This window comes from Papio anubis, chromosome 20, assembly GCF_008728515.1.
Source record: "Papio anubis isolate 15944 chromosome 20, Panubis1.0, whole genome shotgun sequence".
Taxonomy (NCBI): domain Eukaryota; kingdom Metazoa; phylum Chordata; class Mammalia; order Primates; family Cercopithecidae; genus Papio; species Papio anubis.
In genome coordinates this window covers 43,877,986-43,905,594 of record NC_044995.1, presented here as the reverse complement: position 1 = coordinate 43,905,594, position 27,609 = coordinate 43,877,986, and the positions used below count along the sequence as shown (strand labels likewise).

The window sequence follows — 27,609 nt, the reverse complement described above, 5'->3', positions numbered from 1 at the left end:
CCCCATGCCAGGGACTGAGGAAGTAATGGTGTAGAGTGGGAAACTGCCCCGACCTTCAAGACCTCCCGGCCCAGTGCAAGTTACCCACCAAAGGTCAAGAGGTCACTGAGAGAGTCCAGGGGTCACTGGTGGGGATTAAACTAGGACATCTGGGATAAAGCATAGAAGATCTCGCTAGAACCAGGATCCTGGATTCATTTCTCAGATATTTATTGACGCTTCCTCAGGCTGCAAAGACAGCTCCTAGTCTGGTGGAAAATGCGAGAAAACCAAACAGTTCCAGTCCTCAGTCACCTAACCTTGGTTAGAGAGAGAAGTAGAGTCATATCACGGGGACACAGGAGCAGGGATTTTGGAGCAAGTGGAGGTTAGGTTGGGTCTGCGTGAGTGGAGTTGGGATGAGGTTGGCATGGAGGTCCCAGAGCCCAGGCACTGGACTGGACAGGGCTATGTTGGGCCGAGTGTTTCTGAGACTCAGTAGTGCTGGATGAGGAAGAAAAAACTCTTTGGCGATTAGCTCCAGGAGCCAGGGAGGTGAGCAGCCCCCAGGATACCACGTGCTGCAATGGGCGTGGCTCCGGGGCACTGGGCGGGGTCAGCAGTTGTGCCTTTTCTCACAGATCCAGCCGTCCTTCTCGCTGTCACACGGTGCGTCGTTCCATAGCCCCGTGCGCAGCATCATGACACAGTCCTCGCGCCCCCGAGCATCATTGGGCTCTCCCTGGTTCCAGTGGCTGCAGTGGTTGAGTGGGAATGTTGCTGGGAATCTAGACGGAGGATGAACGTGGGGTCCCGCCTTCCTCTCCACGCTGTAGCCTATTTATTACTTGGGTCTACTCTAGACACCCCAGCTGTCTAACCTGAGTGCACACCTGGTATATAACTTTTTAACGCCCAGAATTTAACCTGAGGACAGTTCCTGGGGTCCAGCCTGGCCATGCCTAAGCATGGAGCCCCAGCCAAGGGGTCCCTGAAATCTAGCCAAAACATGCCCTCTAGAGTCTAACCTGTCTCCCTCCCCAGGTCTCACCAGGAGCCCCTCTCTCACCTGAAGCTGAGAGAGACTCCGTCCACCCACTGGTAGCCCTGAACCTTGCCCAGATGGCGCACAGCCCTCAGGCCCAGCCAGTAACCACGGCCACCTGTGTTCCGAGTCAGGAAGCCCTAGAAAGGAGGCGACATCTGAGCCTGCAGAGTCTGCCCCGCCCCGCCCCGCCCCGCCCCACCGCCTGACCACGCCTCCTCCCTCTGCGCACCTGCTCTTCCAGGCCCCCAACGATCACCAGGTGAGCGCTGGCATCTGCGCAGTGACCCTGCGCCGCCGCCCATGTGGTCTTTGGCACAGAGAAAAAGTAGCAGGAGCCCTCGAAGGACAGCCACGACGTGGGGCACGGCTCGCAGGAGTCTGCGGGGTGGCGAGGGTCGGAGAGGTCGAGTGTTTCCAGGGGGAACGCACCGAGAGGATGCAGCGGGTAGGGGTTCGGCCCCGCGGGCTCAGGGGTGGAGACACAGAACCAGGCCAAGGTCCAAGAGAGGCAGGGCCCACTTACACCCTCACAGCCCGCCCCCCGCCCCTCGTGTTGCTCACTATTATGGAGCCTCACGGCCTCCAGCGCCCGGAACAGCTCAGTGCGGACGTCCTCACGGTTCCTGCTGGCTTCAGCCAAGCCCTGGGTCACTGCGGGGTCAACGGAGCGGGGATTATGGCTGGGGTCAGGGCCAGGACCAGGGTCATGACTAGCTAAAGGTCAGGACCCCTGTCCGTGGTCATTGTGCCTTCGGTGCCAGCATCCAGGATGGCACAGGGTCAAGGGCGGTTACAACTGGGCAGGGTCTGAGTGTGGCCGATGCTGGGAGTCGCAGTCAAGGTCAGAGTGCAGCGTCAGGGTCAGGACGGGGTGCATGATCGGGGTCAGGGGTCAGCACTCAGGACGGGGTCGGGGTCCGGGGACACGGCCAGGACTTAGGGCTGGCGTCGCGTCAGGCACGCACCGCGCTCACGCAGTTCCCGCAGGGCGCTCTCCTGCTCCATCAGCTTCGCCTGCGCCTCCCCAAGCTCCGAGCGCGTGGTCTGCAGCTGCGCCTGCGTCCCGGAGCCTGGGAGTCGCCGGGTGAGAGGCCCGAGGGTGGTGAGGATGGGGTGGGACTTCGGAGACCAGACTGCTCCGCCCCACCCGCCGCAGGCCTCGCCCCCGGCCCCCCTCCCATCCCGGCCACAAGACCCCGCCCCTGCGCCCACAGCCTCGGCCGCGCCCCCTCACAGCAGCTGTGGCAGACTCCGACCTCCTCCTTCAGGGCACCCAGCGCCGCCGTCTGCTTCGAGGCTGGAATGACCCCCGCCCCAAAACGCACGCCCCCCTGGGTCACTTGGGAGGACTCAGGGGACTCCCTTCCCCACCCCGGGGCCAGCCTCAGGGACCATAGGGCCCTCACGCACCCGAGACTCCATCTCCGGGGTCTCAGACGCTCCCGCCCCGCATGCCCCGGGGGCCCAGGCGCCTGGCACGCACCGTTTGTCCTCAGCAGGTCCTGGCCGTCGAGTAGCGCCGCGCGCTCCGTGGAGGCTGTGGAGAGAGGCTCCTGCAGGCGAGGCCAGGGACTTGGAAATCCTCCCCTCGCCCGGGGGTGCGGGGTCCCCCGATTCGGGACCACAGAGCGGGCGGGCAGGCATACAGCGCACACGATGCGCACACACGCCGATGGGGGACAAACGCGCGGGGATTCGCACACACAGACGGCCCGAAGATGTACACACACTCTGCTCACACTCAGACGCGAGCAGGACGCCAGGGTGCAGCTGGTGCACATTGCAATGGGGGTTTTGTGTCCCCAGGGGGGCCGGACGCAACCCCTCCCCATCGAGAGTCACTCACCCTTGGACAATAGGATACTCAGAATCACAGCCCACAGGACTGTGGCGACCAGGACAGCCAGGGCCAAGAAGAGGGGTCTCCCGCTCCAGTGCACCCGGCGTCCCCAGTGCCCTGGCAGAATAAGGACGGCATGCTGGGTCCCCCAGGACTGAGCCCTGGAGGCCTGGGTTCCTCCCAGGAAACTGAGATTCAGAGAAGTTAAGTAACTTGCCTGTGGCCACACAGCTTCTAAGTGGCAGAGTGGGAACTGGACCCTGGTCCAACTGGCTCTGTGGCCTGTGGTGTCTCCTGCACCCACGACCCTGACCCGTCTTGGCTCTTCCCTCCCCTCCCCCATGAAACCCCAGACACAGGCAGGGATGAGGCAGTCTGGTTGCTCATACCTCCGGGGACCTCCTCCGAGCTGCCGCCCCACTTGCTGTACCTGGTGGTGTCCATGGCGGTGCAGGCACCCAGTCCCTGGCAGAGATATAAACTTCACCCCTGTCCTCACTGGACCTACTCACTCCCTTCCTTCCTTCCCATTTTCTTGGCCTTAATTCCTGGCAATTGGAATCCATAGACCAATCACAGGATTGGCCCCTTTCTAGGCTGGGCTGGGCTGGGCTGGAATGAGGAGGGACGGTTCCAGCCTCCCTGTCCTGGCCACTGCAGCGCCATCCCCAGGCTGGTGCTGGAGGCTTCTCTTTGGAGCTAGGTCCCCATTCTCTTATGGGCCTGGGGCTGGGTTTTATCTCGAGAGGGACACACTGAACCCGACCAAATTGTAACCGCTTCTGGCTCCTGAGAAAGCCCCCTCAGGCGTAACCCCCCAGGCCAGTTCAGGTCCCGCCTCAACTCCCCTGCCGGTGCCTGCAGAGGCTGGGTTTGAACCTGACCTTGATCCAGTCCCTCTGGACCAGAAGGGAACAAAGAGGTTTGTTACGGAGGTAGCTGGCTGAGCTGCAGGACTCTACCACTGTGTGGGTTCTAGGTAGCTTCTAGAAGCCTTAGTTTTCCCCTCTGTGTAAAGGAGATGGATATGGACCTCTCTCACAAAGATACTATGATAAAGAAACGGGACGGTCTCACTGGCTTACACCTGTAACCCCAGCACTTTGGGAGGCCAATGTGGAAGGATCGCTGAGCCCAGGAGTTCCAGACCAGACCAGCCTGGGCAACATAGCAAGACCCTCATTTCTACAAAAAAAAAAAAAAAAATATATATATATATATATATATATGAAAAAGAAAATTGAAAACATAGAAAAAAGAAAGAAAATGAGGTTTTACCTGTCTACCTAGGACCATCTCAGGCACATCAAAAACGCTCAATGTTCATGAAATTCATGCATTCTTTCAACAAACATTGAACACCTGCCATATGCTAGGCATTGATCTTGGAACTAGGGCCACATCAGAGAATAAAATAAGCAAATTCCTCTCGTCTTGGAGCTAATATTCTAGGAGAAGTGTGGGGAGACAGACTCCATACTCAACATAATAAACATAATTGAAAACATAAGTTGTATAACATAGTAGTTCTCAGCTGGGGGCAATTATGCCCACCAGGGGACATTTGGCTATGGCTGGAGGCACTTTTGGTTGTCACAGAATGTGTGTGTGTGTGTGTGTGTGTGCGCGCGCGCGCACGCGTGCTCCAGGCATCTAGTGGCTAGAGGCCAGGGATGGTGCCCAAAGTCCTACAATGCACAGGACATCCCTCATAGCAAAGAATGATCTGACTCCTAATATCCATAGTGCAAAAGGTGGGAACTCTAGTATACTATATTCAAAAGTCATAAATGCTATGAAAAAAAAATGAAGGGAAGAAAAAGTCCAGTAAGATAAGTGCTTGGCAGGACTGGGATGGGCACTAAGCAGTGGGCAGTGGCTAGGGTGGCCGGGGCCAGCCTCACTGACAAGGTGAAACGTTGAGCACTTAATGGAATATTCCAGCCCCTCTTGTAGATATGTAAACACACTCCATCTTCTTGAGCCTCTCAAAAACCCTTATCCATGGGTAACCACCCGAATGTGTTCTGGGGAAAGGATTTACGTGGAAGTGATTCATCAGCCCTTACGGAGGAGATAGAATTTGTTCATTTGGGAAATCGGAGGAGGTTTTCTGGAAGAGATAGCATGAGATGTGTGGCTTCGAGGACATGTGTACTGTGGACCGAGAAAGGAAGGACACACCAGGCACAGGGCACAGCCAAGGCAAAGGCAAGGGGGCAGGAAAGTGGGGCTCTGTTGGATACACCTGTGGCTGAAGCTGCCTTGGCGAGCTGGGGCAGAGCTGTCCAGCTTAGCGAGGAAGCCAGAAGACTGCCCATCAATGTCCTGTGCCCAGACCTCACTGCAGGGTAACTGAGAGGGGAAGAGAGGTCCTAGAAGGAGGCAGCAGACCTCTACCCTCTATCCCTGGCCCAGGACAAGGAAGGGAGGCCTGTTTCTCAGGTGGGCGGGGAACATGTAACAAGGGAATTTGAAGACGATATGATGAGTCTGGGAAGTACAAGAGACTGTGAGAACCACTGGAGACACTGGCTAAGCCTGGAGGGCTTCCTGAAGGAGGTGATGCCTGGGGAAAGAGTCAGAATTATTCCAGAGAAGATGGATACATTAAAGAACGGTCCCAACATGGTATCAGCACATGCAAAGATTGGGAGAGTAAGGGAGCAGGACTTGTTGGAGAAGCTAAGACTAATTCAGGGGCAATCATCTGGGGCTAGGGGGTCAGCTGGGGTCACATCATACAAGGACCTGAAGAGCAGGGACAAGAGGTTTGGACGAATGTGGGAAGAAGGTGAAAGTCACAGGATTCAGCTCCAAGGCCATGACCACTCTGGTTTCCATTCTCTGCAGAGATGAGAGGATTGCTGTAACCAGGGGAGCCAGCCCACTGCAAAGGGCATGTGGTGTATTGGTTGTCGCTCTGAAGTTTGGCTTTGCTTTTATTTTTTATTATAAAGTATGCAAAGAGGTATGGGTATGCAGGAAAAAATGAAAACGCTTATGCCTTCCACTTGGCTTTATCAGGTTTTGACATCTTCACATATTTCAGATCTTCTTAAAAATCATCACATAACAAATAACATAACGTAACAAATAACATCACATAACAAATAACATCGTCACATAACAAATCATAGCAAACAGAGTGGAGGTCTCTTGTACCCCAACCTCCTCTTATTCCCCTCCCCACGGCCACTGCCCTCCCAAACTTGGTGTTTATCCTATTTTAAAATGCTTTAATTACACATCTTTCCATGGTGAATATATTGGGCTGTTTTGCACATCTGGGAGCTTTATTAAAATGTCATCACGTGGTCTATATCCTTCCGGAACTTGTTTTTGTCCTCTCCACATTACAATTATGAGATATGTCTATTCAACACTCATTCTTCATTTAAAATGAAGATAAGCACAAAAAAATAAATGCTTAGTTAACAGAGAACAGGATAAAGCTTCCTTAATTTGAGAAGCAGCAATTTCCAGGATCCTACAGAAATGTCTTGCTTAATAGTGAAACATGAGAACCATTTTTGGTAAGACCCAGAACAAATTTAAAATGTCCACGGTGTAGTGGGTTGAACAGTGTCCCCCAAAAGAAATGCTGGGGCCAACTGTGGTGGCTTACACCTGTAATCCCAGCACTAGGCTGGAGAAGCACTTGAGGCCAGGAGTTGGAGACCAACCTGGACAACACAGGAAGACCCCTATTGAGTAAGGCGTTTCGGCAGGCTCACAGAAATTACCCCTTATCCAGCCAGAATCGGTGAGCTAGGGCTGCCATAACAAAGTGGCACAAAGCGGGGACTTTGAACAACACAAAGATATTCTCTCACAGTCCTGGAGGCCAGAAGTCTGAACTCAAGATGTCAGCAGGGCTGTGTTCACTCTGAATCGTGTAGGGGGGAATCCTTCCCTGCGTCTCTAGATTCTGGTGGTTGCCGACAACCTTTGGCATTCCTTGGCTTGTAGACCCATCACTGGAATCTCTGTTTCTGTTGTCATGATTTTCTCCCTTCCTCCCTCTTCACATCATCTTCCCTCTGTGTCTCTCTCCTCTCATTTTGCTTTGTTTTGTTTTTAAGAGACAGGGGCTGTGTGAGGCAGCTCACGCCTATAATTCCAGCACATTGGGAAGCAGAGGTGGGAGGATCTCTTTGAGGCCAGGAGTTCGAGACCAGTCTGGGCAGCATATTGTGAGAAGCATATTTAGTAAAATCAAGAAGGCGATAAAGAGGTCCCTCTTGCTATTTTGTCAATGCAATGAGAAAACATAAAGAATTATGGCCGGGCGCGGTGGCGCAAGCCTGTAATCCCAGCACTTTGGGAGGCCGAGACGGGCAGATCACGAGGTCAGGAGATCGAGAGCATCCTGGCTAACACGGTGAAACCCTGTCTCTACTAAAAAATACAAGAAAAAAACTAGCCGGGCAAGGTGGCGGGCGCCTGTAGTCCCAGCTACTTGGGAGGCTGAGGCAGGAGAATGGCGTAAACCCTGGAGGCGGAGCTTGCAGTGAGCTGAGATCCGGCCACAGAACTCCAGCATGGGCGACAAAGCAAGACTCCGTCTCAAATATATATATATATATATATATATATATATATATATATATATATATAAAGAATTAAGACCTGTAAACACTGGAAAGGATGAGTCAAAGCTGACAATATTTGGAAGCCGCGATCTTATATCTAGGCAGTTCGAGGGACTTCTGAACTAATTAAAGATCTCAGCAAGGTGATTCTTTAAAAGGAGCAGCTTTCTTAGGTTGCAGCAGTGAGTATTTGCAAATATAGAAGGAAAGAAAACCCTCTTCACAATACAAGGAAGGTTTGATTTACTTATTTATTTCAGAAACCTTGGTCTTGCTATGTTGCCCAGGCTGGTCTCGAACTCCTGAGCTCAAGCGATCCTTCTGCCTCCCACAGCATTGGGATTATAGACATGAGCTACTACAAGAAAAATTCTTGAACATTAAAGAATAATTGCCGGGCGTGGTGGCTCAAGCCTGTAATCCCAGCACTTTGGGAGGCCGAGACGGGCGGATCACAAGGTCAGGAGATCGAGACCATCCTGGCTAACACGGGGAAACCCCGTCTCTACTGAAAAATACAAAAAACTAGCCGGGCGAGGTGGCGGGCGCCTGTAGTCCCAGCTACTTGGGAGGCTGAGGCAGGAGAATGGCATAAACCCGGGAGGCGGAGCTTGCAGTGAGCTGAGATCCGGCCACTGCACTCCAGCCTGGGCGGCAGAGCGGGACTCCGCCTCAAAAAAAAAAAAAAAAAAAAAAAAAAAAAAGAATAATTATAGGAAGAGTATAGATTAAGCCCTTACATGTAGCTAAGATCTGAATAACTAAAGACACAAAGCTGGACACAGCAGCTCACACTTGTGATCCCCGCACTTTGGGAGGCCGAGGTGGGTGGATTACTTGAGGTCAGGAGTTCGAGACCAGCCTGGCCAACATGGTGAAACCCTGTCTTTACTAAAAATACAAAAATTAGCTGGATGTGGTAGCAGGCGCCTGTAATCCCAGCTACTAGGGAGGCTCAGGGAGGAGAATTGCTTGAACCCGGGAGGCGGAGGTTGCAGTGAGCCGAGATCTCACCGTTGCACTCCAACCTGGGCGACAGAATTACAAATGCCCACCACCATGCCTGGCTAAATTTTGTATTTTTAGTAGAGACGGGGTTTCACCATGTCGGCCAGGCTGGTCTCGAACTCCTGACCTCAAGTGATCCACCTGCTTAGGCCTCCCAAAGTGCTGGGATTACAGGTGTGAGCCACCGCGCCCAACCAAGTGGTGTGTTTATTACAACTGATGGACTGACATTGACCTGTCATTACTATCTACGGTCCCTAGTTTAGATGAGGGTTCACTCTTGGTGTCCTATGTTCTACGGTTTTGGACAAATGTATAATGACATGTATTCACCATTACGGTATCAGACATACGGAGTAGGTTCCTAAAAATCCTCAGGCTCTGTCTGCTCACAAATAGATTTTTCAAAATTCCATTGAAGGATTGCCAAACAGATTTAAAAACAAACCTGACTTTTCCGGCGGTGACGACCTACCCACACGAGAACATGCCTCTCGCAAAGGATCTCCTTCATCCCTCCCCAGAAGAGGAGAAGAGGAAACACAAGAAACGCCTGGTGCAGAGCCCCTATTCCTACTTCATGGATGTGAAATGCCCAGGATGCTATAAAATCACCACGGTCTTTAGCCATGCACAAAAGGTAGTTTTGTGTGTTGGCTGCTCCACTGTCCTCTGCCAGCCTACAGGAGGAAAAGCAAGGCTTACAGAAGGATGTTGCTTTAAGAGGAAGCAGCACTAAAGGCACTCTGAATCAAGATGAGTGGGAAACCATCTCAATAAACACATTTTGGATTTAAAAAAAAAAAAAAAACCTGACGCGCGGATTATCTGGAATATGATAGAGAGGTTGCAACTAGGGAGAAGAACCTCTTGAGGTCAGAGAATGAGGAGGGAGCCAGCTTTTGTTTTCGCTGTGGAGCTTGATGTTTCAGTTCCATGTGCACAGGTGACATTCAAAAAGCAAAATAAAAGGTTTAAAGATAGAGTAATTTAAATATCATCTAAAATATTTCACAAGAGTGGCTGAGAACATTTTGAATAAAGAAGAATCGTAACAGGGCAGGGCTTGGTGGCCTCTCCCTATAATCTCAGCTTTTTGGGAGGCTGAGGCAGGAGGATCTCTTGAGCCCAGGCGTTCGAGACCAGCCTGGGCAACATACTGAGACCTTGTCTCTAAAATAAAATAAAATAAAAAATTGTGTGGTGGTGCACGCCTCTAGTCCCAGCTACACAGGAGGCTGAGGTGGGAGGATCGCTGGAGCTCAGGAAATCGAGGCTGCAGTGAGCCACTGTGATCACACTACTGCACTCCAGCCTGGGTGAAAAAGTGAGATCGACACACACACACACACACACACACAAAGTGCCATGCCTAGTAGTTATCAAAATATTATAAGCTGGCTTGGGTTTCCCTAGATGCAGAGCTTGAGACAAGGGTTTGGATACAAGTAGGTGATCTGGGAGGGGATTCCAAGAAGCACCAGCAGAGGACGGGGAAAGTGAAGACAATCAAGTAGGGAAAGGAAAAAAGCCGATTCAGAGGCATCAGTGAGCTTCTGACCCACGTGGGTGACTGGACTCAGCTCCTCTGGGAGCCTCTGCACTCCAGGGAAATGGTACAGACAAGCTTTACAGTTCCCCTGTCTGTTGAAGGTTGACTCTAAGTGAGAGGGAATTTAGCCTGCAAGCTGTTTATGAAGGAATGTCCTTGGGGTCAACAATAGCAGAAGGGAGGTGGCATTTGTAGCGTCTTTTTTACACCAAAATATTCTCTAATTCTAACACTAGCCACCTGGAGTTAGCACCACATTCCACGAGTTAAAAAGCCGGGTCCCACAGGAATAACCCTATTTCAGATCCCACGTGCAAAGGGGATGCCCAGGCCACCCACACTTCCGCCTGCCCAACAAAAATTGGGGGTCTTCACAACTCCTTTCAGATCCAGTAATTTGCTAGAATGACACAGAATTCAGGAAAACATTCTGCTTATGTTCTTACCGAACTGAATCGGGTCTGTTTACCACATGCAATGGAAAACCAAACAACTAAACACAGATTTTGTAGAGATAAAAGTTTACTTCAAGGCAGCCAAGCAAGGAGAGAGGAGTCTGGCTCAAATCTGTCTCTCTGAGCTGGGGGCTGCTGCAGATTTTATATACAGAGGGTAGTGAGGTGTAACCTGATTGGATCATGTAACAAGGTGATGTGGGAGGCTTGATCTGATTGGATCATACCATGGGATGATGTCAGAGTGCAATCTGATTGGATCATAGGTCATGCCATGTGGTGTCCGCTTCTTAATTCAGTCCCCATTTGTTGGATCGAACACTTAGGTTCTGCCTGTGGCTACTTGCTTGGGTCATCTGGGCATGATCAAGGTATGTACCTTGCAACCTGGGGGTCCAGGTAACTGAAAAAAACTTGCCATTTTACTACACAAAGTTGAACCAGATTGGGCTACTTCTGTGCCTGCAATGTTTACCAGTTTCTGATAAAAGATACAACTCAGAAGCAGCAAAATGGAAGAGATGCGTAAAAGAAAGGAGGATTTCGGGGTGGAAGGGGTTGCATCGAGCCTCCATGCCTTCTCTGGATGCCACTGGTTGACTGGGGGAATGAATTCCCTGGTGCTTCCAGCCTGCAAGATGAACTCTGGCAACCAGTAAGTCCCCAGTCAAAGGGGTGCAGGGGCTGGTAGACAGAAATTGAGCAGATGGTAGTTTGCACGGATGAGATAAAGCCTCAGGGGACGTAGCAGCTACACATGGCAATCCAAAAACTCTAATCTCCAAAAGAAAGAGAGAGTACGTTAATGGAACACACGAAGCCCACCCTCCAAAGGCATTCCACACCAGGTCACTTACAAAGCTCCCAAGATGAACCAGAAACACAAGCTCTACACCAGGGGACCTTGGAGGCATCCGAAGAAGGACAGACTGGATCCAGGCCCATGGGGATGAAGAATTTGACAGAGGCCAGGCAGAGCGGCTCACGCCTGTAATCCCAGCACTTTGGGAGGCCAAGGCCATCAGATCGCCTGAGCTCAGGAGTTCAAAACCAGCCTGGGCAACATGGCAAAACCTTGTTTCTACAAAAAGTGTGAAAATTAGCAGGGCTTGACGCGTGCCTGTGGTCCCAACTACTCAGGAGGCTGAGGTGGGTTGGCTGCAGTGAGCTGTGATCATGCCACTGCATTCCAGCCTGGGTGACAGAGACCCTGTCTCACAAAACAAAACAAAAATAAAGAATCTGATAGAGAACAGTCCCAGAGATTTTGTGAAGGTCCAAGGATGGAGAGAAGGAACCCTGGCTTAAAAGTGGCGAAGTGCCACTATGCCGCATGGGCAATCGGGGATGCAGAGGCTGAGGAGAGAAGCTGCCCTTCATCTCTGGAGCAGGAGGCTGCAGACTTTTTGCAGATCCAGAATTTGGCAGCACTGCATTTGTCGTCATTCCAGCCATTGCCGTTAAATTCCACACAGTCTTCCTCCCCGATATTGTTGGGCTCTCCTCTGTTCCAATATTGCTTGAAGCTGTAAAACCCATACAGAATGTGAGTCTCTGCCCCCACCTGCTACATGAGCTATGTTTCTACCTTTCGAAATCTTGATGCTTTTTCTTTTGAGACAGAGTCTCGCTCTGTCTCCCAGGCTGGAGTGCAGTGGTGCAATCTCGTGTTACTGCAACCTCCGCCTCCCGGGTTCAAGCGATTCTCCTGCCTCAGCCTCCTGAGTAGCTGGGATTACAAGCGTGTACCACCAGGCCTGGCTAATTTTTGTACTTTTGGGTTTTTTTTTGTTGTTTGTTTTGTTTTTGACACGGAGTCTCACTCAGTCGCCCAGGCTGGAGTGCAGTGGCGCGATCTCGGCTCACTGCAAGCTCCACCTCCTGGGTTCACACCATTCTCCTGCCTCAGCCTCCCAAGTAGCTGGGACTACCCGGCTAATTTTTTTTGTATTTTCAGTAGAGACAGGGTTTCAACGTGTTAGCCAGGATGGTCTTGATCCCCTGACCTCGTGATCTGCCTGTCTCGGCCTCCCAAAGTGCTGAGATTACAGGCATGAGCCACCGCGCCCAGCCATTTTTGTACTTTTGGTAGAGACGGGGTTTCGCCATGTTGGCCAGGCTGGTCTCAAACTCCTGACCTCAGGTGATCCACCTGCCTTGGCCTCCCAAAGTGCTGGGATTACGGGTGTAAGCCACCATGCCTGGCCTCTTGATGCTTTAATATCTTCCCTGCATGTGTATGCTGGACACACATTGCTCTGCACACCCCATGGTGTTTGAGTGACATTGCCTTGAGTTCCTGCCTCTCTTGCAGCACCCCATCCTTGAAAGAACTTCACCTATTGAGGGTGTGATTTTCAAATACAAACCAACCAGTCTGGAGTCCACACCCCCAACCACCTGCCTTACTGGGCTCTTGCATTCATACCCACTCTCTTCTTTTTTTTTGACTCAGAGTCTCACTCTGTCACCCAGGCTGGAGTAGTGCAGTGGCATGATCTCAGTTCATTGCAACCTCCGCCTCCTATGTTCAAGTGATTCTCTTGCCTCAGCCTCCCAAGTAGCTGGGACCACAGGCGCATGCCACCACACCCGCTACTTTTACTTTAGTGGAAATGGGGTTTCACCACACAGGCTGAGCCAACTCCTGGCCTCCTCAGGTGACCTGGGTCCGAGCCAAGTGTCATGGCTAGGGACAGAATCCTGCCCCCAGAGCCCGCGGAGCAGATTCCTACCCACAGTCCTAAGCCTCCTTGCCTGGCCCTGTCTGTTCCTTCCCACGGAATCTATAATAAAGGCTCTGGCTGACAGTTGCCCCCTCTTTGTCTCAAGGACCCACCAAAGCCAAGTGAGCTGTGATGTGTCCCTCTCTCTAGGGATCTGTCAATATGACAAGCTACCTGGCCACGGCAGGTGTCTCCTGGCAGGCCTACTTCAGACTTCAGACTGGCCACACACTAGCTTTTAACACACCCACCCATGGGGTAAGCTCCTCCTGTAGCTCTGCTGGTGGAATTCTAGGCACCTGCCATGCTGTCTGCAGGTGAGTATGAAGACCACTTAACTCAGTAAAACCCCCAGATTCTTGGATCTAGGTTGTCAGGGAGTTGGGGAGGATCCCCAGGGAAAGCCCCAAGCCAGAGTTTGATGACCAGCCCTGTGAGATAGGGTGCCCCTTCTGAGATCTACCTGGTTGACAGAGGTGAGTCGTCCACCCATTGCCACATGTCTTCCTGATTTAGGTCTGAAAGTCCCATCCAGGCGAAGCGGTTACTTCTGGAAGACTGCAGCTGTAGGAAGTTCTGGAGGGTAGAGGAGGAGTCAGGAGGGAGCTCTGCTTCCCATTTTCCAGGTTCTGTCTCCCCATCTCTTGGCAGGAAGTTCTGCTTGTAGGCTAACCTTCAGCCTTCCGGTACACTGGGTCCTGAGCCCCCTCGTGTCTGAGTCCCTCTTACATGTGTATCCCACGGCACATGTGCCCTGATGTGCACACATCCATGCACAGCTGGCCTCTCCTCACACTCTCCTCACACACTCTTGCTAACACTGCGTGTTTATCCATTTTATACATTCTGTGCATGTCTGCACACATTTACTCATAACTGGGCTTAATGTATTGGAGTCACATCCATTTCCTAATTGCTGGTCATGTGCATCTCCTTTCAGCTCTGCACTGAGTGACATCACATTGACAGCTTGAAATCAGCCACCTGGCCAGGCGCAGTGGCTCATGCCTGTAATCCCAGCACTTTGGGAGGCTGAGGCGGGCGAATCACGAGGTCAGGAGATCGAGACCATCCTGGCTAACACGGTGAAACCCCGTCTCTACTAAAAATACAAAAAATTAGCCGGGCGTGGTGACGGGCGCCTGTAGTCCGAGCTACTTGGAGGCTGAGGCAGGAGAATGGCGTGAACCCGGGAGAGGGAGCTTGCAGTGAGCCGAGATCGCACCACTGCACTCCAGCCTGGGCGACAAAGCAAAGCGAGACTCCGTCTCAAAAAAAAAAAGAAAAGAAAAGAAAAGAAATCAGCCGCCATGGGAATATTTACACCAGGGAAACTGGCAGACACGACACATCAGGTTCTTCCCCCAGAGAGCTGGTTGTTAACCACTTGTGGCATGCCACTGGGGGTGACTTATAGTTTATATTTTCCCCAGAGCTTTCACACATGTTCAGATTTGGTTTGTATCTGCTCTAAGGGTACCTGGGACTCCCTCATTCATATCCTTCTCCTCCCATCTTTTTAAGTGGAGCAAAGCCTCTCTTCTGCAAAATCCTCTCTGAGCACCTCCTCCCTGGTTGGCCAGAAGCCATGCCCCAGGCCAGGACGGGGACCCCCACCAGGTGTACCTGCTCCTCAGCACTTTTGATTACGACGAGCTGGGCCCCCACCTCCTGGCAGGCGGTGATGGAGTCATGCCAGTTCCGCTGGGAGTTCGATATGAAGTAACAGTTTCCTTGGAAGAATGTCCACTCCCAGGGACAGGGGCGGCACAGGCGTTCTGTTGCGGGAGGCCGGTCAGGGCGGGGCTCAGATGAGGTCGTCCATATTCCTGTATCTGCCCAGCCTTCAAGGTCTTGAGAGTCGGAGCTCTTCCTTGACTGTCCACGCTAGGTGGACCATTCCCTTCCCCACTTCCCGAGACCCTCCCCCATCCCCATGAGAACCTGGGAGTCCTGGCCCCATCTCCCCCAGACTAGGAGAAGTCGGAGCTTTAGAGCACAGAACAGAAGGCAAGAGACCAGCTTGATTGAGTGCCTACTGTGTACCTGGCCCACTGAACACCAAGTGCAAGCATCGCTGTTAATCTGTGTTCTTATTTCACAGAGGAAGAAACTGAGGCTCAGAGAGGGTTAGTGACTCAAGCAAAGTCACACACCGTGGAAACCCTCCCAGGCTCAACGACCCCTGGCATCTGGCCACTCACCCACAGCAGCCTTCAGCTGGGACAGGTCCTGGGAGATCTCGTCCTGCTTGGACTGCTCCAGCCTCTGGGAGCTGGGGTTCTTGGAGACTGGGACAAGGAAAGAAATTGCAATGATTAAACACCTGCTGTGTGCCACGCCCTACATTGCCCCCCTAAGGACGTCATTTCTGAGCACAAAAAATCTTGTTTAAATCCTTTTTTGGATAAGGAAAACTGACACCCAGAGAAGGCAGCAGGGAAGGGACAGTAGAGCCTGTCCTCCTCCCCTCCCCTGTCCTGGAGATGAGAGTGGTCATGGGGAAAGGCCTCTGGAAACCCAAAGGGACAGAAGGCCAGCTTTTAGCTCTTCGTTCGTCTTGGAACTGGCCACCCCCAGCTGCATCTACAGCAGAAGAACCAGGCCTGGGAGGCCAGGACTCTCAGAGCCCGCTGCTGACCTTGGACAAGGATGGCCACCAGCAGCCCAGTGAAGAGTGTGAAGAAGAGGAGCGGCAGCACCAGGGGTGCGTGGCCCAGACACCCTGCAGGAGAAAAGATTGCTTGGTTCCAGCATGCCAGTGCCCAAGCCTCAGCCTGGCCCAGGGAAAGCCTGGCCACAGCCCCACCTCCCCAAATGGCAGGAGTGAAAGCCCCAGCCCCCACTCTCCACGTGGCAGGAGTCAAGTCCCCCGCCTCCACCTCCCTAGGACCCAGGAGTGCAGGAACCCAGCCCTTACTTCCCAGGTGCCAGGAGTGAAGGCCCCAGCCTCCACCTCCTAAGGTATCAGTAGTCCACGTCCCAGCCCCTACCTCCTTAGGATGCAGGAGTCCAGGACCCTGCTCCCACCTCTCCAGGATCCAGGAGTCCAGACCCCAGCCTCCACCTCCCTAGGACCCAGGAGTCCAGACCCCAGCCTCCACCTCCCTAGGACCCAGGAGTCCAGACCCCAGCCTCCACCTCCCTAGGACCCAGGAGTCCAGACCCCAGCCTCCACCTCCCGAGGACCCAGGAGTCCAGGACCCAACCTCCACCTCCCAGGTTCCAGGAGTGAAGCCCCCCAGCCCTTACCTCCCCAGGACCCAGGAACCCAGCCCCCAGCCCCCACCTCCTCACATCCCAGGAGTCCAGACCCCAGCCTCTACTTCCCTAGGACTCAGGAGTCCAAGTCCCCAGGCCCCACCTCCCCAAGACCCAGGCCCATAACCTCCACCTCCCCAGGACCCCAAAACCCAGGCCCCAGCCTCCACCTCCTCAAGTCTCAGTAGTCCAGGCCCCGGCCCCTGCCTCCATAGGACCCAGGAGTCCAGGTCTTAGCCCCCACCTCCCCAAGACTCAGCCTCTACCTCCTCATGTCCTAGGAGTCCAGGCCCCAGCCACCAGCTCCCCGGGACCCAGGAACCCAGGACCCAGCCTCCACCTCCCCAGGTTCCAGGAGTCCAGGCTCCAGCCACCTGCTCACCAGGACCCAGGAGTCTGGGAGGTTCTGTTCTCTCCTCCCTTCCAACTAACCCTTCTCTACCTGCTAAGCTCTTGTAGCCTCGAGTCTGTCGGAATCCAAAGTCTCTTGGAAAAAAATTCATACTGCTAGTTATCAGCTCTTCCTCTTCTAAATGGATAAATACGAACTCAGAGCCTGGGCAGGCTGAGGCCAGGGCTAGCCATCCCCTTCCCACCCCAGGATCCCAAAGCATCCCCAGGATCCTAGAGCACCCCAGGATCCCAGAGCCCCAGCTCAGCCTCACCCAGGAGGCCCAGCGGCTGCGCCCTTGGTTCCTTGGAGTCACTCATGTTTCCCCCACCGTCCCTCAATTTCCAGAACTTCTGGGGACCACAATGCTGATTTCCCACCCCGCGATTCTCACTCCCTAAATCTCTTCTTACTGAAGAAGAAAAACAGGAAACTGGGTAGGGATATAACACCCAAAAGGCCGGTGGGAGGGGTCAGAGCATGAGATGGCCCTGACCTTGCAGGAATTTCAAGGAGCTGGTGGGGAATGGTCTGAGGTTGACAGGGAGAAGGATTCGTCCACTCCTTCCATAGTTGAGCTGCGTGTTGCTTTTAATGAAATCCAGTAAGTTCTAATGAAAAGTGACTTCGTTATACCCCTCCACCTAGGGCAGGGATGGGCAGGCAGTCCCCCTAGTTCCTGGAACCATCATCCTCCCTGACCACACGCTTTGTTGCTGTGATCTGCTGATGTCCTCATTTATGAGAATTTTTGCTGACTTTGGGAGTTGAGGCTGAATCAGAATTCCTTGTTTATTTAATGCCTATGATAGTCAAGCACTTTTCTAGTAAGTTTATACGCTCATTCACTTGAATCTTCCTACCCTATGGTAGATCATATGATTTCCGTTTTGCAGATGGGGGATACTAAAGCACAGTGAGGTTATGTAACTGGCCCAAGGTCACACAGCTAGTAAATGGGACATCTGTGATTTGAACCCAGACAGTCTGCCTCAATGACAGTCAAAGACAGTTCACCAAAAGACAGTCAAATGGCATCAAGGAGGAAATAAAATATTCGTAATGTCTTTGAATTATTCCCAAATTCCTAAATTTGGTTCCTTCCAAATTGGAACAACCTGTGTGGTCACCAGTATATATATATCTATCTATCAGATATATCATATATATATCTGATATATATGATATATATGACATATGATATATATATATATCCTTTAAAGGATATCTATCCTTTAAAAAGGAAGGACACTGGCCAGATGCAATGGCTCATGTCTGTAATCCCAGCACTTTGGGAGGCCAAGGCAGGCAGATCACGAGGTCAAGAGTTCAAGACCAGCCTGGTCCATATGGCGAAACCCCATCTCTACTGAAAAAAAAAGAATACAAAAATTAGTCAGGCGTAGTGGTGCATGCCTGTAGTCCCAGCTACTCGGGAGGCTGAGGCAGGAGAGTCGCTTGAACCCAGGAGGCAGACGCTGCAGTGAGTCGAGATCGCACCACTGCACTCCAGCCTGAGCAACAGGACATTTTTTTTTGTCCAAAAAAAAAAAAAAGAAAAAAAAGAAAGGACATTCTGACACATGCTACAACATGATGAACCTTGAGGACAACATGCTAAGTGAAATAAGCCAGTCATAATAAGACAAAGGCTGTATGAATCCCTTCATACGGGTTCCCCAGAGTCGTCAGATTTATAGAGACAGAAAGTAGAATAGTGGATGCCAGGGGCTGGGGAATGAGGAACAGGGAGTCAGTGTTTCCTGGGAACAGAGTTTCACTTGGGAAGATGAAAAAGTTTGTGAGATGAATGGTGGTGATGGTTGCACAACAACGTGAATCTACTTTGTAAAAGAAAATAAAATTTCATAGGCTGGGCACGGTGGCTCACGCCTGTAATCCCAGCACTTTGGGAGGCCAAGGCGGGTGGATCACCTGAAGTCAGGAGTTCGAGGCCAGCCTGGCAAACGTGGTGAAACCCCGTCTCTACAAAAAATACAAAAAAATTGCCGAGCGTGGTGGTGGGTGCCTGTAATCTCAGCTACTCAAGAGGCTGAGGCAGGAGAACTGCTTGAACCCGGGAGGCAGAGGCTGCAGGGAGCTGAGATTGCACCACTGCCCTCTAGCCTGGGCAACAGAGTGAGACTCTGTCTCAAAAAATAAAAAAAATAAATAAAAAACCTTTGGGCTCCACCTACTCGACAGATAGATTTTCAAAATTCTATTGAAGGATTTCCAAACAGGTTTTAAAACAAACCTGACAAGCTCATTATTTGGAATATAATAAAGAGGTTATATTCTTTACTTGGGAATAAATAGCAAAGCTACAAGTGGGGCAGTAACCTCTTGAGATGGGAAGATGGGGACGGAATGAGCTTTAGTTTTCACTGTAGAGATTGATACGTTTTGGTTCTGTGTGCACACGTGACTTATTCCACAAGTAAATGAAAACCTTTAAAGCCAGAGTAGTTTCAAAAATCATCCAAAAATTGCACAAGAATACCTGAGAACATTTTGATAGAGAAGAGCCACGACCAGGCAGGCCATAGTGGCTCATGCCTGTAAACTCAGCACTTTGGGAGGCTGAGGCAGGAGGATGAGTTGAGCCTGGGAGCTCAAGAACAGCATGGGCAACACAGTGAGACCCCATCTCTACAAAAAATTTTTTAAAAGTAGCTAGATATGGTGATGTACAAGTGTGGTCCCAGCTACTCAGGAGGCTGAGGTGGGAGGATCACTGGAGCCCATGAGGTCAAGGCTGCAGTAGGTCATGATTGCACCTCAGCACTTCAGCCTGGGTGACAGAGCAAGACCTTGTCTCACACACAAAAAGAGCCATGCCTGGTAGTTATCAAAATATATTATAAGCTTGGCTTGGGTTTCCCCCAGTGCAGAGCTTGAGACAAGGATTTGGATATAAGTAAGTAGCTTATCTGGGAGGAGATTCCAAGAAGCACCAGCAGGGAACAGGGAGAATAAAGAGAAGCAGGTAGGGAAAGGAAAGAACCCAATACAAAGGCACCAATGAGCTGAAAAGGGCAACTGGGCCCAATTCCCCTGGGAGCCTCTGGGAGACGACACAGAACAAGCCTCACAGTTCCTCTGCCTGTTGAAGGTCAACTCTAAGTAAGATGGAATTTAGCTTACAAGCTGTTTATGAAGGAGCGTCTTTGGGATCAACATCAGTAGAAGGGAAGTGATGAAAAAAATTCTCTAATTCTAACACTAGCTTCCTGGAATTAGCACCATATTCCACAAGTTAAAGGACTAGATCCCAAAAGACTGACCCCGCTTCAGATGCCAGGTGCAAAGACAGTGCCTTTGCACTGTCTACCCACACTTATGCCAGGCTGGCAAAAAACTGGGGCTTCCGATAAGCCTATCTTAAGTTCAGTAATTTCCTAGAATTATTTAGAGAACTTAGGAAAACATTTTGCTTATGCTGTTGCTGAACTAAATTGGGTCAGTTCCCTGGCTCACAGTGGAAAATCAAACACTGAAGCACTGGGGTTTTGTAGAGAGAAAAATTTATTCCAAGGCAGCCAAGCAAGGGGACACCAGTCTGGCCCAAATCTGTCTCTCCAAGCTGGGGGCTGGGGCAGATTTTATACACAGAGAGTAGTGAGGCATGATGTGATTGGATCTTGTAATGAGGGGATTCAGGAGGCTTGATCTGATTGGATCATGCCCTGGAGTGATGCTAGGGCTCAATCTGATTGGATCACAGATCATGCCACGTGGTGTCCACTTCTTAACTCAGTCCCTGTTCCTCCGTCTGAGCACTTAGGTTCCGCCTGAATCTGCACACTTGGTTCATCTGGGCGTGCCCAGGGTACGTAACTTGCAACCTGGGGGTCCAAGGCAACTGAAAAACAACTCGCCATTTTATTACACAAAGTTGAACCAGATTAGGCTGGATCTGCGGTTACAATGTTTACCAGTTTATTATAAAGGATACAACTAGAGGGGCGGGGCAGTGCCGGCAAGATGGCTGCGCCCGAGAAGATGACATTTCCAGAGAAACCAAGCCACAGAAAGTACAGGGCCGCCCTGAAGAAGGAGAAACGAAAGAAACGCCGGCAGGAACTTGCTCCACTGAGGGACTCAGGACTCTCACAGAAGGAGGAGGACACTTCTATTGAAAAACAACAACTAGAAAAGCTATGGGGAAGAGAGAGGCAAAGATTACATGAGGAGTGATTGCTGAGCAGAAGGCACAGGAAGAATTCAGAATAAAGAAGGAAAAGGAAGAGGCGGCTCGAAAACGGCAAGAACAAGAGCGAAAGTTAAAGGAACAATGGGAAGAACAGCAGAGGAAAGAGAGAGAAGAGGAGGAACAGAAACGAGAGGAGAAGAAAGAAAAACAGGAAGCTGTCCAGAAGATGCTGGATCAGGCTGAAAATGAGTTGGAAAATGGCGCCACATGGCAAAACCCGGAACCCCGCCTTGGATTTCAGAGTCATGGAGAAGGATCCAGCTAATTGTTTCTTCTACAGTAAAACAGGAGCTTGCAGATTTGGAGATAGATGTTCACGTAAACATAATTTCCCAACATCCAGTCCTACCGTTCTTATTAAGAACATGTTTACAGCGTTTGGAATGGAGCAATGCAGGAGGGATGACTATGACCCCGACGCAAGCCTGGAGTACAGCAAGGAAGAAACCTACCAACAGTTCCTAGATTTCTATGAGGATGTGCTGCCCGAGTTCAAGAACGTGGGGAGAGGCCGGGCACGGTGGTTCAGGCCTGTAATCCCAACACTTTGGGAGACTGAGGCGGGTGGATCACGAGGTCCAGAGATAGAGACCATCCTGGCCAACATGTTGAAAACCCGTCTCTACCAAAAATACAAAAATTAGCTGGGCGTGCACACCGCACCCAGGAGAGGCACAGTTCACCAAGTAGAGGAAGAAATAGTGACCGCAGCAGGGGCCGGTGCAGCCACAGCCAGAACTGCAGGAGCCCTCACAGCTGGAGCCAAAGTTCTCTAGGTCCCGAAGTCATGGCAGGAGGAGATCAGGTAGCAGAGACAGAACTATTCAGAGTCCCAAATCCAAATAAACCTGTTTTATTCTTACAAAAAATAATAGGCCAGGCGCGGTGGTGCACACCTGTAATCCCAGCACTTTGGGAGGCCGAGGCGGGCAGATCTCCTGAGGTCGGGAGTTGGAGACCAGCCTGACCAACATGGAGAAACGCCATCTCTACTAAAAATACAAAAAATTAGCCGGGCCTGGTGGCACATGACTGTAATCCCAGCTACTCAGGAGGCTGAGGCAGGAGAATCACTTGAACCCGGGAGGCGGAGGTTGCGGTGAGCCAAGATCGCGCCATGGCACTCCAGCCTGAGCAACAAGAGCGAAACTCCATCTCGAAAAATAATAATAATAATAATAACATAAAGAATACAACTTCGAAACAGCCAACTGGAAGTCATGTATAAGACAAAGGAAGATGTGGGAGGTGGAAGCGGTTGTGTGGAGCCTCCATGCCTCTCTGGGTGCCATTGGTAGACTGGGGGAATTAATTCCCTGGTACTTCCAGCCTGCAAAATGAGCTCTTGCAACCAGTAAGTCCCCAGTCAAAGGGGTGCAGGAGGTGGTAGGTGGAAGCTGAACAGATTGTAGGTTTGCATATATGAGATAACGCCGCAGGGGACATAGAAGCTACACATGGCAACCCAAATATTCTGATCTCGGAAAGGAAGAGAGAGTGGATTCTTGGAACACAAGTCCACCCCCCCAAAAGCATCCCACACCAGCTCACTCATAAAGCTCCAAAGATGGGCCAGAAAAACAAGCTCTATACCAGGGGAACTTGGAGGCATGACAAGAAGGACAGAATGTGGACCCAGCCTTCTAAAGGAGAAAGAATCTGACAGAGAACAGTCCCAGAGATTTTGTGAAGGTCGCAGGATGGAGAGAAGGAATTGTTAAAAGTGGGTGAAGTTCTGCTACTCAGGAGGGGGGTTTGGGGTGGTAGGGGCTGGGGAGAGCAACTGTTCTTCATCCCCGGAGCAGGAGGCCGCTGACTTTTTGCAGATCCAGAATTTGGCAAGATTGCATTTGTCATCGTTCCAGCCATTGCCACTAAATTCCGCACAGTCTTCCTCCCCAATATTGTTGGGCTCTCCTTTGTTCCAATACTGCTTGAAGCTGCAAAGCGCACGCAGAATGTGAGCCTGTGTCTCCCACTCCCCCCGCCCCGGCTACATGAGCTGTGTTTCTACCTTCTGTCGTCTTGGTGCTTTAACATCTGCCCTGCGTGTTTGTGCTGGACATGAATCCCTCTGCATACCTGATAATATGCCTGACTCACGGTGCCTTGGGTTCCTGCCTCTCTTCCCACAACCTGTCCTTGGGTGGACTCCACCTATTGAGGGTGTGATTTTCAAATACAAACCAACCAATCTGGAGTCCACACCCCCAGCCACCTGCCTTACTGGGCTCTTGTACTCCAAGCCACTATCCTGTGCTAATCAACCCAAGGCCAGATGATAGACAGCTAGGGGCAGCCCCTGTGCCCCAGAGCCCACAAATGCTTCATACTTCCCAATCCTAAGCCTGTTCACCTGGCCTTGACCTTTCCTTTCCATACAAACCATAATAAACGCTCTGGCCCACAGTCACCCCTCCGCACCACTCTGCCTCATAGCAGACCCTGGTGCTTCCCCAGGTGGCCCCCAGCTGTGATGTGTCCTCTCTCTAGGGATCTATGTATATGAGAAGCTACTCACAATGGTAGGTGTCTCCTGAGCTGGTGGCCTTACTAGACCTCAGATTTCCTATTAATACACTATATTTTAACACACCCACCCACGGGGTAAGCTCCTCCTGCAGCTCTGCTGGTGGAATTTTAGGCACCTGCTATGCTGTCTGGAGGTGGGTAAGAAGACCACCTTCCTCAACTCAGTAAAACTCCCAGATTCTTGGGTCTAGAGTGTCAGGGAGTTGGGGAGGGATCCCCAGGGGAAGTTCAAGTCAGAGTTGCAGAGCCCCAGCCCTAGCGGATGGAATGCCCCTTCTGAGGTCTACCTGGGCAACAGAGGTGAGCCATCCACCCATTGCCATGTGCCTTCGTGATTTAGATCTGAAAGTCCCATCCAGGTGAAGCGGTTACTTCTGGAAGACTGCAGCTGTAGGAAGTTCTGGAGGGTAGAGGAGGAGTCAGGAGGGAGCTCTGCTTCCCATTTCCAGGCTCTGTCTCCCCATCTCTTGGCAAGAAGTTCTGCTTGTAGGCTAACCTTCAGCCTTCCGGTACACTGGGTCCTAAGTCCCCTCGTGTCTGAGTCCCTCTTACATGTGTATCCCACAGCACATGTGCCCTGATGTGCACACATCCATGCACGCTGGCCTCTCCTCACACTCTCCTCACACACTCTTGCTAACACTGCGTGTTTATCCATTTTATACATTCTGTGCACGTCTGCACACATTTACTCATAACTGGGCTTAATGTATTGGAGCCACATCCATTTCCTAATTGCTGGTCATGCACATCTCCTTTCAGCTCTGCACTGAGTGACATCACATCGACAGCTTGAAATCAGCCGCCATGGGAATATTTACACCAGGGAAATTGGCAAACAGAACGCATCAGGACTTCCTCCCCCAGAGAGCTGGTTGTTAACCACTTGTGGCATGCCACTGGGGGTTACTTATAGTTTACATTTTCCCCAGAGCTTTCACACATGTTCAGACTTGGTTTGTATCTGCTCTAAGGGTACTTGGGACTCCCTCATTCATATCCTTCTCTTCCCATCTTTCCAAGTGGAACAAAACCCCTCTTCTGCAAAATCCTCTTTCAGCATCTCCTCCCCTGTTGGCCAGAAGCCATGCCCCAGGCCAGGAAGGGGACCCCCACCAGGTGTACCTGCTCCTCAGCACTTTTGATTACGACGAGCTGGGCCCCCACCTCCTGGCAGGCGGTGATGGAGTTGTGCCAGTTCCGCTGGGAGTTAGACATGAAATAACAGTTTCCTTGGAAGAATGTCCACTCCCAGGGACAGGGGCGGCACAGGCGTTCTGTTGGGGGAGGCCGGTCAGGGCTGGGCTCAGATGAGGTTGTCCATATTCCTGTATCTGTCCAGCCTTCAAGGTCTTGAGAGTCGGAGCCCTTCCTTCACTGTCCACGCTGGGTGGACCATTCCCCTCCCCACTTCCCGAGACCCTCCCCCATCCCCATGAGAACCTAGGAGTCCTGGCCCCATCTCCTCCAGACTAGGAGAAGTCGGGGCTTTAGAACTTAGAACAGAAGGCAGGAGACTGGCTTAATTCAGTGCCTACTGTGTACCCGGCCCACTGTAAACACCGAGTGCCATTATCACAGTTACCCTGTGTTCTCATTTCACAGATGAAGAAACTGTGGCTCAGGCAGGGTCAGTGACAAGCAAAGTCACACCACACAATGACCATCTCAGGCCCAAGGAGCCCTGGTTCCAGGAACTCACCCACTCCAGCCTTCAGCTGGATCAGCTCCTGGTAGATCTCCTGTTGCTTGGACCTGTCTGGCAACCCATCGACTGCAGCCTTCAGCTGGGTCAGCTCCTGGTAGATCTCCTGTTGCTTGGACCTGTCTGGCAACCCATCGACTGCAGCCTTCAGCTGGGTCAGCTCCTGGTAGATCTCCTGCTGCTTAGATTTCTCTGGAAGCTCACCCACTGCAGCCTTCAGCCGGGTCAGCTCCTGGTAGATCTCCTGCAGCTTGGATTTCTCTGGAAGCTCACCCACTGCAGCCTTCAGCCGGGTCAGCTCCTGGTAGATCTCCTGCAGCTTGGATTTCTCTGAGAGCTCACTGACTGCAGCTTTAAGCTGGGTCAGATTCTGGTAGATCGCGTCTTGTTTGGATTGTCCCTGACTGAGGGAGCTAGGGACTTTGGACACTGGGTCAAGAAAGAAAAGGAACTGCAATTATTAAACACCTACTGTGTGCCAAGCCCTGAAGTGAGCCCCACGGGGACATCATTTGTGAGAGCCAAGGTCTCCGTTAATCGCCTTTGAAGATGAGGAAAACTGACACCCGGAGAAGGCAGCACAGAAGGCCAAGGAGAGCCAGGTTCTTCCCCTCCTCCTCCTCCTCCTCCCTCTCCTCTCCTGCCCTAGAGTGGGGAGGAGCTGTGGGAGAGGCCCCTACAAACCCCCAGGGACAACATCTTGACTCTCAACCCCACCTCCCTCCCAGACCTGGCTGCCCCAGGCTGTGTCCACAGCCAAAAGCCAGGCCTGGGGACCCCAGACCCTCAGAACCTGCGTCTGACCTTGGACAAGGAGCCCAGCCAAGAGCGTGAAGGAGAGGAGTTGCAGCACCAGGGGGCCATGGCCAAGACACCCTGAGAGAGGATACATGCGTCAGCCTGCCAGTGTCCCCACCTGAGCCTGGCCCAGGGGGAGCCTGGCCTGAATCTCTCAGCACCCCAGGACTCAGGAACCCCAGCCCCAGCCCCCTCCACCCCAACACCTGGGAATCCAGGCCCTAGCTCGCACCTCCCCAGGACCCAGAAACCCCATTCCCAGCCTACCCCTCCCCAGATCCCAGGAACCAGGTACCTGGTTCTACCTCCCCAGGATCCAGGAATCCAGGCCCCAGCCTCTATATCCCCAGGTCCCTGGAACCCAGGCTCTTAGCCCCCACCTCCCCAGGACCCAGGAACCCAGGACCCAGCCTTCCCCTCCCCAGGTCCCAGTAACCCAGGTACCTGCTCCCGCCTCCCCAAGACCCAAGAATCTGGGTCCCAGCCCATACATCCCCAGGTCCCAGGAACCCAGGCCCAAGTCCCCACCTTCCCATGATCCAGGAGTCCAGGCCCAGGCCCCCACCTCTCCAGAACCCAGGAGTCTCCAGAACCCCTGACCCTACCTCCCCAGGACCCAGGAACCCAGGCTTCAACTTCTGTCTCCCCAGAACCCAGGAGTCTTGGCCCCAGCCTCCGCCTTCCCAGGAACCAGGAATTCAGGCCCCAAACTCAACCTCCCCAGTTCCCAGGAGTCCAGGCCCCCAGCCCCACATCCCCAGGACCCAAGAGTCCAGGCCCCAGTGTCCAGCTCCTCAGGACCCAGGAGTCCAGGAGTCTCTCTTCTCTCCTCCCAAGCTGGTAACTCCTCTCTACCTGCTAAGCTCTTGTAGCCTCGAGTCTGTCGGAATCCAACGCCTCTCAGCTGTTCCTCCTCTGAATGGATAGACGTGAACTCAGAGCCTGGGCAGGCTGAGGCCTGAGCTGGCCATCCCTTCTCCCTTCCCAGAATCCCAGCGTCCCAACCCAGCCTCACCCAGGAGGCCCAGCTGCTGCAGTCTTGGTTCCTTGGAGTCACTCATGTCACCCCACTCTCCCGCAGTGTCCAGAACTCCTGGGGGCTGGAGCTTTTGTTTCCCATCCTGTGATCTTTACTTCCTAAATCTAGACTCCCACAGGAAGAGAAACGGGAAGTTGGGTAGGTATCTGTCACCCAAAAGGCTAGTGGAAGGGATCAGAGCATGAGAAGGGCCGGATCTTTCAAGAATTTCAGGGAGGGGGTGGGTGATGGTTTGGGGTTGACAGGGAGAAGGACTGGTCCACTCATGGATGGCTGAGCAGTGAGATGCTTTTAATGAAATCTGATAAATTGTAAGAGAAAGCTACTGTGTTATACCCCCTCCACCTAGGGCAAAGGTGGGCAGGTAGCACCCCCAGTTCCTGGAAGCACGGTCCCTTGTGACCTCCTGGCTTTCCTGCCTTGAGCTGCTGCTGTCCTCATTTTTGGGAATTCTTGTTGACTTT

General features: G+C 52.1%; 3 protein-coding genes across 4 annotated transcripts; 1 reads left to right on the top strand and 2 right to left on the bottom strand.

The window, feature by feature from the left end:
* Positions 1–186: 186 nt before the first annotated feature.
* Positions 187–3,775, bottom strand: CLEC4G (C-type lectin domain family 4 member G). 2 transcript variants are annotated; one of them, XM_031660019.1, is made up of 9 exons: positions 3,257–3,775; positions 2,874–2,984; positions 2,511–2,564; positions 2,262–2,324; positions 1,993–2,097; positions 1,589–1,678; positions 1,257–1,405; positions 1,049–1,164; positions 187–767 (listed from the first exon to the last, which is right to left on the bottom strand). In XM_031660019.1, the coding sequence occupies exons 1-9, from the start codon at positions 3,309–3,311 to the stop codon at positions 596–598; spliced, it is 915 nt and encodes a 304-aa protein (XP_031515879.1). In that variant the 5' UTR covers positions 3,312–3,775; the 3' UTR covers positions 187–595. The 2 variants fall into 2 exon arrangements, with proteins under 2 accessions (XP_031515879.1, XP_003914844.1); XM_003914795.5 differs by having other exon boundaries at positions 187–734; positions 3,257–3,754.
* Positions 3,776–8,625: 4,850 nt separating this feature from the next.
* On the top strand, positions 8,626–9,263 carry LOC108583191 (40S ribosomal protein S27-like). The gene has a single exon (XM_017952023.3). The coding sequence runs from the start codon at positions 8,958–8,960 to the stop codon at positions 9,207–9,209; it is 252 nt and encodes an 83-aa protein (XP_017807512.1). The 5' UTR covers positions 8,626–8,957; the 3' UTR covers positions 9,210–9,263.
* A 2,359-nt stretch (positions 9,264–11,622) lies between these two features.
* CD209 (CD209 molecule) lies at positions 11,623–27,246 on the bottom strand. Its single transcript, XM_021930624.2, has 17 exons — positions 27,122–27,246; positions 26,962–27,021; positions 26,113–26,184; positions 25,306–25,737; positions 24,729–24,955; positions 23,891–24,003; positions 22,811–23,011; positions 21,735–21,809; positions 20,794–20,905; positions 17,352–17,466; positions 17,130–17,267; positions 16,907–16,993; positions 15,845–15,928; positions 15,408–15,494; positions 14,830–14,981; positions 13,667–13,779; positions 11,623–12,003 (listed from the first exon to the last, which is right to left on the bottom strand). Exons 1-17 carry the CDS (start codon positions 27,165–27,167, stop codon positions 11,802–11,804), a joined length of 2,316 nt encoding a protein of 771 aa, XP_021786316.2. The 5' UTR covers positions 27,168–27,246; the 3' UTR covers positions 11,623–11,801.
* Between the last annotated feature and the right edge of the window lie 363 nt (positions 27,247–27,609).